Source organism: Microtus oregoni, unplaced genomic scaffold (genome assembly GCF_018167655.1).
Source record: "Microtus oregoni isolate MIOR12 unplaced genomic scaffold, Mior012 000023F_ref0000262, whole genome shotgun sequence".
In the NCBI taxonomy this organism is placed as follows: domain Eukaryota; kingdom Metazoa; phylum Chordata; class Mammalia; order Rodentia; family Cricetidae; genus Microtus; species Microtus oregoni.
Genome location: NW_024543082.1, coordinates 25,461,703 through 25,471,956, shown reverse-complemented (window position 1 = coordinate 25,471,956; position 10,254 = coordinate 25,461,703). Strand labels below are relative to the sequence as shown.

The following is a 10,254-nucleotide window of genomic DNA, read 5'->3' as shown; positions in this document are numbered from 1 at the left end:
AGTTGTACTGTGCATCAAGTATCACCTGGTCCTTAGACTAAGGATTGAGGGTACCAGTGCCTACCAGTTAGCTGATTATTGGAAATACACTTTTATGGGGGTGGAGGATTCACTTCTTAAGGAAAAATAGACTGGGTGTGGTCATCATACCCTGCTGCAGAGGCAGCCAGCAACAGATTTTGTGAGCTAGAGGACAGCTTGGGCTCATGTTGAGTTCCAGGATAGCCAATGCTATGTAATAAAACCCTATTGAGAGGGAGGGAAGGAAAGGGAGAGAAAGGAAGAGGGAGAGCAGTCAATCCTAATACCATATGTACTTAGCTCTGGAGACTCTTAGTCTTAATTATAACTTGGGAACAAACCTCTGGGTCCCTCCCAGTCCTTTATGCTTGCTCCATCACTGTAAAAGAGCTATAATCTATACCTGAATGGCTTTCATTCATTGTAATACTTCTGTGCTTTTAATACATATCATGGTATCCTACAAAGATGGTGAGAGCTGAATAAATGCTCATCAAATGGACTTTAGTGTTTTGTTAATTTTGAATAATTTTCTATAAAGGAATTGCTAGGGGAAGGACATGAAAGTTATAGGTTTGAAAATCTTCTTTTCCGCTGTATTAATTTCAGCAAGGCTGCTTAAGATTGTTCTATTTGTGATCCTTTTTTGCCTGAGAAAATTTTACATGACCCCAGGTATATGGGTATATAAAGTAAGTAAGCAAGCTGGGTAGTGGTGGTTCATGCCTTTAATACCATATATTTAATACCTTTAATCAAATGCCTTTAATTATATTAACTGTTTGGCCTATTGCTCAGGCTTATTACTAACTAGCTCTTACGATTTAAATTCACCCATAATTCTTGCCTATATTTAGTCACATGGCTTGGTACCTTTTCTCAGGCATATTCATCTTGTTTCTTCTGCTTCTGGCTGGTGATGGACTCTCTGCCTTTCCTCTTCCCAGAATTCTCTTGGTCTGGTTGCCCTGCCTATATTTCCTCCCTGGCTACTGGTCAATCAGCATTTTATTAAACCAATACAAGTGACAAATCTTTTCAATATACCAGAGCACTCTCCCACATCATTGTCCTGTCTTTCACTAGTGCAATCTTTATCCTATAACTACATAAGTAAGTATCAAGAATTAAATCTTGGTGGAATATTTGATGTTGCATGATGTAGAACATCTTCACCATTTTTCAGTTTAATGATATTTTAATTTAATAATTATCCCTGTTGAGAATGTCACTGTCTTAGTGTTCTATTACTGTGAAGAGACACCATGACTATGACAATTCTTATAAATTCTTATAAAGGAAAACATTTAACTAGGGCTGGCTTACAGTTTCAAAGGTTTGGTTCATTCTCATCATGAGCTTGGCGGAGAAGGAGCTGAAGAAAGAGTTCTCCATCTAGATCCATAGGCAGCAGGAATGGAGAGAGCCACTTGGCTTGGCTTGGGATTCTGAAACCTCAAAATCGACCCCAGTGACATACTTCCTCCAAGGCCACACCTCCTAATCCTTCGTTGTCTTTTTTTTTTCTTCCCATTTTTCGAGATAGGGTTTCTCTGTGTAATAGTCCTGGCTGTCTCGAAACTCGCTTTGTAGACAGGGCTGGTCTTGAACTCATAGAGATTCTCCTACCTGTCTCCCAAGTACTGAAATTAAAGGAGTGCACCATCACTGCCTGAGTATAAACAGAAATTTTTAAAATCAGGTATTTGGGGGCTGGAGAGTTGGTTAAGTGATGAAGAATACTGGCTGTGCTGGGCAGTGGTAGTGTACACCTTTAATCCCAGTATTCAGGAGGCAGAGGCAAGCGGATCTCTGTGAGTTCGAGGCCAGCTTGGTCTACAAGAGCTAGTTCCAGGATAGCTAGGACTGATACACTGAAAAACCCTGTCTAGAAAACAAAACAAAAAAACCCTAAAACACTGACTGCTCAACACCTACATAGCAGCTCACAACTGTCAGTAACTTCAGGTCCAGGTGATCTGAAGGCACCAAGCACAGACAAGCATACAGAGGAAACACCCATACACATTGAATCATAAAATAATTAAGAAAATAAAATTAGGTATTTTAGGGTTGAGGATCTGACTCAGTGGGTAAAGTGCAAGCATGAGGACCCGAGTTCAGATTTCTAGAACCCACATTAAAGCTGGGGTACAGGCAGGTGGATTCTCAGAGGTCAATGGCCAGCCAGTTTAGCCATATTGGTGAGCTCTTGGTTTAGTGAGAGACCTGTCCTTTATTATTATTATTGGGAGTGGTGTGTGCCACGATGTACTCATGTGGAGGCCAGAGGGTAATGTCATGGACTTGGTCTTCTCCTTCCACTGTCAGATGGATTCTGGGAATGTAATTTAGGTAATCAGGCTTGAAAAGTTAGTGCCTTTACCAGACCCTAGGAGACATGGGGACTGTGTCAGGAGAGAGAACTGTGGAGGCTAAGAAGAAGGGATGTGAATACTGGTTCTGCTCGGTTAATTCTGTGGATCCTGGAAAAATGAGCCACCTTTCAAGACCTCAGTTGACTCAATCTGAAAATAACACTTTATTTAAGTGGCAGGCTGGGGTGTAGCTCAGTGGTAGTGTTTCCCTGGCATGCCCATCACTGTAAAAAAAATTTTTTTTATGTGAGATAGTGCGTACAAAAATATTTGAAAGCATTATCTGGGTACACTAATACTATGCCCTGGAGTTCCCACCATATAGGAAGATAAAGTAAGAAGTGTTAAGATTCAGAAAACCACGACTGAATATTAAGTTTCAATATTTTTGTGGTCTCCATGCCCTTCCACCCCTGCCTGGAACTCATTATGTAGACAAGGCTGCTCTTGAACTCAGAGAGCTACCTGCCTCTGCAGAACTAGGATTAAAAGTGTGTGTCACCACACCCGGTCATTCCCTGTTTTATTAAGTAAACTTTTCTTTCCCCAAGTCCTATTTGTGGACTGGAATGTGTATTTTTTTTTCTTCCCCGTGAAAAGGGAAACCTTGGGCAGATTTAAAACTCACGAGTTAAAAATATGTGAAGGCAACAGAAAAGTTACTAATCCTAACCTTAAGGTAGACTATTTTTATACTAGTTCTATATATAAGAATAGCCATGCTGCCAGTTTCTATAAACTAAGCATTTGTTATTTACTTTGCTGTTGGTATAATTAGGTAGGAAGGATTTAAAGTTTTGCATAGAAGCATTTTAGGAACAGTGGCAAAGGTCTTTTTTCATAATAGCACGGGGGAGGCACCATTCAAATGAGAAAGTTGCCAAGCAAGGCTTTTGCTTGGCAACATTCTTTACCCTCCCCATGGCATCCAGTGACCTTATATTCTATTTTAATTGTGAAAAGCAAGAACCTCTACCGTTCTTGGGCTATCAAAACTATGCTAAGGGATGACTTTACAAATTGATTGCCTCTTGGGCACGTTTTCCGGGATTTTCCTTTGGTCTACACGGTTTTGACATTCTGGTGGCCAACACTTAAGATTTAAAGATCTCATAGAAAAACCCAACGTTATGGTTTTGGTAACAAAAAAGGAGAATACGATTATCTCAGTGGCGGACCAACGTTCCTATAAGGCAATAATCTGCTAAAGCTGAACAGCTGCTCTCCTGAAGGGCATGGATGGATACACCCGTTTCCACATCGCCTAACATTCCCATTGTCTTCTACCAGGCCAGTCTCATTCATCCGCGTTGTCAAGCTCTCTGTAGACATCTGAGTCTGCAAACACTATCCAGACCTTTACCGTCTCCCATCAAAGCTTACTTTGTTCTGACCCAAGTCCCTCATCAGATTTTAAAGCAACAGCTAGGTAATCTGATCAAGTACGTGTACTTTTACATGTGCTTTCTGGAGATAGCATCGGAACAGAAAGAGATGACTATGCAGGTGGATATTACAAGCATCACGGGATTCCAATCCGGGTTGCGAGTGTCCACTCTAACTTACTCTAGTCATTGTAGCCATACCACACAGCTCTCGGATGGACCAAGGCAATTGTTCCCTTGTAGAACAATGGACGCTGGACTACGTGTGAAACCTACTTAAGCAGCAGTGTGCAGATCACCTAAAAGACGAAAAATTGCTACGAGCAATTCTGACTCCCGCTTCCTCGGAGGCTTCGGGGTAACTGGGTCTGACCACATTTCCCCTCACCTGTTTTCGGGGTTGCTTTTGAGATGGGCAGTCGCGCCCAAGGAGCGCGCGCATCTAGCATGAGCTCATCTCTCGGGGGCGTTTCCAGAAGGTCGGGCCTGGCTGCTTGCGCCTGCCGCAAAGGGCCCAGTGTTAGCAGCGGTCCCCCCCGCGATGGGCGGGGGCGGCTGCCCAGAGGCGCTGCCTCTCTGGACGCTTTGTTCCTATTTGGGCGCCAGAGGGTTCGACCCCCAAGCCACGGCGGCTCTAAGCCTTTGGCGGGGGAAGAGGGGCTCAGATGCTCAGCACACGCCTAGACGCGCCCCGCCGAGCTTCGGGGAATGGGGACGGCCCCTCGCCCCGCTCGAGCGCTCCGAGTGCAGCCCGCCGACCGCAGCACTTTCACACCGGCTGCACAGCCGGCACGAGCGTCCTGTCGGGGAGCAGACGCCGGCCAACCAGTCAGCCCGTCCGCCCGCTCTAAGGACGACCCGAGGCCAATCCCACTGCAGCTAGGTCTTGCGATGGCACGGCAGTGAGCACCCATTGGCTGCGGCCACGGGCCCCCTACACCCTCCTTTCTCGCCATGGCGCACCCCTCATTCCCCTCCTCACCCCCCCCCCGCTTTAGTTCGACGCTGCAGACCAATAAGATGGCAGTTTATAGACGCCCTCCCTCCGCTTTCTTCTTCTCCCCACCTCAAAGAGGGAGGGGAAGTTCTGACTGGCCGGATGTCCTCGGAAGCCCCCGTCTCTTCACCAATCATGGAGAAAGGTACACGCCCAGCGGAGTTGTTCAGCCAATGAGGAGACGGGCGCGGCGCCCAGCCGTGCAGTTCCTCCCGCGACTCGGGAGTTTCGCCGTCCTTAACTCTTCAGGCTTTTCCCTGCGGGCCGGCCGTTCTGATTGGCCACTGTTGCTATTGTCGAATCTCGTCTCCAGCCAGCCACGGAGCGAGGCGAGTCCACCTTCCTTCGCTTCGGCTGCCGTCGGCATTCCTCGTTGCTGGGGCGTGGTCTCCCGGCGGCGTTTTCTCATTGGTTATTCAGGCCGCTCGGCTTTTTCCGGCAGGAGCCGCAAGCAAACGACGTCTTTGATTGGTTCCGGTTTGGGCTTCGGCTTCCTAGCCGAAGCTGGCGGGCGCGGGCTCGGCGGGCGATTCCCAGACGCCTGTTACGCGGGCGGCGGGGCGCTGGGCGGTGTAAGGCTGGGTGGGGGAGGAAGGAGGCGGAGGACGAGTAGGAAGGGGGAGGGGGAGTGGGGAAGGGCTAGGCGGCTGCGCAGACGGCGCGCCTCGCACAGAGCAGCCCCCGACCCGGCCGAATGCGGACTTGTGCCGCCGCCGTCGCTGCCGCCTGGGCCGAGTGACAAAGGAAGGAAGGCAGTGAGGAGGAGCCGGCCCTGCAGCCGCTGACAGGGCTTCGGGCTCGGGGCACAGCGCGGACACTTCCTGAGCAGCCGCTGAGCAGAAGCGAGGGGCGGAGGCCGGCCGTGCCGGGGCCGCGGACGGGGGAGGGGACCCCGAGGGACGGAAGCGGTTGCCGGGTTCCCATGTCCCCGGCGTATGGGGAGCAGTCAAGGAGCCGCTGCCTGGGGTCTGAAGGGAGCTGCCTCCGCCGCCGCCGCCGCCATGGCCGCTGGATCCAGCCACCGCCTGCAGCTGCTCCTGGCGCAATGAGGAGAGGAGCCGCCGCCACCGCCCGCCGCTGACTCGCGACTCCGCTGCCCTCCGGTTCACCCGGCCGCCGCCGTCAGTCCGCCGGATCCCGCTGCTGCCGGAGCCGCAGCGTTTGCCGTCGCATCTCCGAGCCATCTCCTCCCTCCTTCCCATCCCCCTTCTCTTCAAGCGTGAGGCTCGTGATCCTTCCGCGGCTTCCCTTCTTCATTGACTCGGAAAAAAATCCCCGAGGAAAATATAATACTCAGAGTACTTATTTTCAATCAAGTATTTGCCCTCGTTCACGTGATATATATATATATATATTTTTAAGGATTCCACTCCACCCTTTTTCTCCCCTCCCACGAAAGGGAGGCGAAAGAATTGTATTTTTTCCCCCAGCCCTAAATCATCTATGTGTTAAATATCCGTACTGATCTGTCTTGAAGGAGAAATACATCGCTCTCATTTTTTTAATAGCTATACAAAAGGAGTGAAAAGCCAAGAGGACGGAGTCTTTTTTTTTTCTTTCTCTTTCTTGCGGGAGAACTTAATGCTGCATTTATCATTAACGTAGCACCCTAATATAAAACAAAAGGAAGAAAAGGATTAAGGAAGGAAAAGGTGATTCAAGAAGAGCCGTCATGTCGGGGCGACCGAGAACCACCTCTTTTGCAGAGAGCTGCAAGCCAGTGCAGCAGCCTTCAGCTTTTGGTAACATGAAAGTTAGCAGTGAGTATCGATTTTATTTTACACCCTTTCTCCACCTCACCATTAAGATAAGAAACCTCGAAATACCAGGACCTTAAACTAACAGACCTGATAGAACCAGCAGAGGTAATGGAAAAGGGCAAAACCTGCCTTGAGTCGAGACGAAGCATCTCCTTTTTCTCCTCCCAGGTCCGTATCCCATTCCCCAGCCTCATTAACCTTGAATTCAGAGAATATTAGTTTTATTTGGCTGGTCGAATTTGAAACTCGTTTTCTTCTCGCTGCCTTTTCAAGCGCTCCTGTGCCTCCAGGTCAAAAAAGCGACGGAAGCGTTCACTTGCCCATCCCTTTGAATAAGGAGGACAAAACTTGATTAATAAACCATGATGTACATTTGCCGAGTATGTGTCTTCTGGAATGAGGGAGGTTATTTTACTTAGCCTAGGTTATCATGGTTCTGTATTCTAAACAGAGATATTAAGTGTCCCAGGCTCCTAATATTTCTTTTTGCCCGTGTGACTATACAAAGTATTTCTTAATCTGGGGATGACTTGCTTGGTAACCCACATTCCCGCTGCAGGCAAGCTGGCATCCCTTCCTCGCTCTACTAGGGACTGGTAAAAGCTGAGAAATACCCCAGATAAATATCCCAGCAGTTGCATCTCTAAGTGCATTGTCTTCAATTGGATAAGTGGTCTAATGTGTTATCTCTTAACCTTCCTGTTTTGACGTGGCCAATCTGCCACCATATAATTTGTTTTAATCAAAAGGTAACTTGGAAGTAGATTCAACGTTTGATTGAGATTGTAGTATCATTGTATCAAATACTAAGTTAAGTGCTAATTGTCCCTGACTTGTCATTTAAATTTAATTTTGAGGTGTCATTGCATTCATTACTTGTTAATTTTTAGAGTACAAGTGAATACCCTTTTAGGATTATTTAAAATGTATTAATATCTGTCACCGTCTTTTGCCGGCGGATCTATCTGCGTTGAAAGTCTGTGTTCTTGAAGTGTTTGATATACTGAGTATCCAGCGTTTAAATGGATCTATTTGTGGAGATGTTTATGTGGTATTTAATGACAGCTTATTTGACAGCAACCTTGCAGATTCTGGCAAAAATAGCTCATTCCCTTATTCTGTGAGAAGGAAGAATGGGGACCCAAAAGCCCTTTGCTGCTGAGAGAAGCTGAGCTAACTGGAGAACTGAGATTTTTCAAAAGTCAAAATGTATGTGCTGTTGTGTGAAATTGATTAAGCAATCGGAAACGATTCCTTTCTGTTGCACCCGAGACTTCAGTTCGTGTAGGCTTTTGGAACTTGCCCGAAACTGGGAGTCCAAAGAGATGGCTGAATGGGAAATGTTTTTGCAAGTTAACTTTTTCCTTCAGTGACTAGCTAGTTTAGACTGCAGGGTATGTAAAGGGGGAAGCTGATTTGCATCTTACAGGGAAGAATCATGCTTTCTAAGCACTTTGTGGAGTCATTTGAAAGGAATTTTTAAAAATTTGAGGGTAATTTTCAGCTCTGAAGACCTCATGATAGCTGCCTAAGAAGAGCTTTTGGTGGTGCTTCCGTGTGTGCTGTGTGCTTTGGTTAGTTAAACCAGGCAGTTAGTTCTAGGCAATCCATTTATTAGGTTTCAGAGATCTGTGATGCTAGAATAAAATACCAGAAATTGGGAACTTTTTATATTTTTTCAGGATTTTTCTTGAAAACAACTTGTTAATTCTTGATAGAGGTTCTTTAGGGATGGAGTAAATTTGAGGAGTGTAGTTTAAAGTGTTTTAATTTTTGTATTACCTTATCAGCCAACATTAAAAAGATGTTGATATGAAAGAGCTTAACGCTAATTATATATATATATTAATATTTATTTATTATGTATACAATACTCTGCACCAGACCTCATTACAGATGGTTGTGAGCCACCATGTGGTTGCCGGGAATTGAACTCAGAACCTTTGGAAGAGCACGCAATGCTCTTAACCACTGAGCCATCTCTCCAGCCCCCATATATATTTAATAACCTTGACGTTCAGGTTAAGGACATGTAGATGAAAGAGGCAGGAATTTGTTAGGGTGCTGCTGTTCCTAAAGGGACTCTTAAAATCTCAGGTACAGAAGACATAGTCCTTGTCCCCAGAACCACATTCAGAAAACTGTGAAGACAATGACATGGTGACTGGGAGGTTATAAAGTTGCAAAATGAATCAGTTGTTCAGAGGAACAAAGGGAAAGGGGCTGGAGCAGGAAGGTTTCTAGAGATGGCCTGGGCTAGACAGGTGCTGGTATCCATGAACTGATGAAGAAGCATGCCCTGGTGCTGGGAGAAGGGACAGCCGGAGTCCAGTGTTCCCTGAGAGGGCAAAGAAGGGGCTAGGTATTGAGTCTTAGAAAGTTAGTTAATAAAGAACAAAAGAGGCCTGTAAAAATTTGGGTGGGGATCTAAGAGCGATCTGCACTAACTGGATTGCTGAACAGGATGTTCCAAGGTGACTTGGAGAGACATAAGAAGCCTTTCTGGGAGATTGCAGATGATGTTATAAGTCAGGAAGGGGAATGTGAAAATGGGATGAAAGGAACAGATTTGAAGGCTGTGAGTGAAAAGCTGGCAGGGCTTTTGGACTGGACTGAAGGGGAATATTTGTGGAGTCAGGAGTTAAAAATAAATTCTGAGGTTATTGGTCTGGAAGACTTGACCGCTGAGTTTCATTGTTCATTGTAATGGGAAATTGAGAAAATGCTGAGATGAGAGGGTAGATGAGTTCACTTGTAAAAATGTCATGAAAAATAGGTTTCCTTGAAATTCACAGACAGCAGTTAGTTACTGGCAAAGACGTCTAGCTTTCTAGTTTGTTAATTGCAGTTTCTGATCTTCACTCACAAATGTCAAGTTAGTATTTGAAAGCAGGAACTAGTTTATATTTAAATCCTTTTTTTTTTTTTTCTTTGAGACAGGGTCTTTGTAGCCCTGGCTGTCCTGGAATTTACAGAGGTCCACCTACCTTTGCCTCTGGAGTCCTGGGATTACATTAAACATTTTATATAGTCTTAATCTTTGGGTCATTCTTAAATTTATTTTTTACAAGTAATGATTCTTAGGTAAATTTTGCCTGTAAAATAATAATGGTCTTTTAATATTATTTAAAAGTTGATTCTAATTTTTTTGGTTGAGGTATTTATCCCAAATCTAAATAAGTATATTTCAGATACTTTTTATTTGCTGTAATGAAATCAGTATTTTTATCCACATTCAGATTTACACACGTGAGTATCAACATATACACAGGTTCTTTGGAATACCTTTTACTCAAAATAGAGAAAGTGCATGGTAATTTTGGTTAGAATTTTGTCAGTAAGTGCTTGTGGTGACCTATTGGAAGGAAATTTGACTAGGTGCCCAGCAGGCAGATCACTGAGTTCGGTAAGACCAGCTTAGTTTACATAGCGAGTGAGTTCCAGGCCAGCCAGTATTGCATAGGTGAACCCTGTCTCAAAACAAAAAGTCATTAAGGAAGATAGACCGATTTGTAGCTCATAGTATTCTGCAGTGTCAAACTACACTTTTAAAATCAAAGACTAGTTAGCAACTTGGATACTCTCTAGTTTTCAAGGAAAGCTTATTTCCTTTTTTTTTTTTTTTTTTTTTGAGATGGTTTCCCTGTGTAGCCCGGATGTCCTGGAACTAGCTCTGTAGAAATAGGGATCTACCTGCCTCTGTCTCCTAAGGC

General features: G+C 45.2%; 1 protein-coding gene across 2 annotated transcripts in view; it reads left to right on the top strand.

Moving 5' to 3' along the window:
- The first annotated feature begins 5,420 nt into the window (after window positions 1-5,420).
- Window positions 5,421-10,254, top strand: part of Gsk3b (glycogen synthase kinase 3 beta) — a 143,540-nt gene continuing 138,706 nt past the window's right edge. Inside the window, exon 1 of one of the 2 annotated variants that reach the window (XM_041673281.1) lies at window positions 5,421-6,541. In XM_041673281.1, the coding sequence (XP_041529215.1) occupies window positions 6,454-6,541 (88 nt within the window). In that variant the 5' untranslated portion in view covers window positions 5,421-6,453. The remainder of the gene's footprint in view (window positions 6,542-10,254) is intronic. The other variant, XM_041673282.1, reaches the window with a different exon arrangement.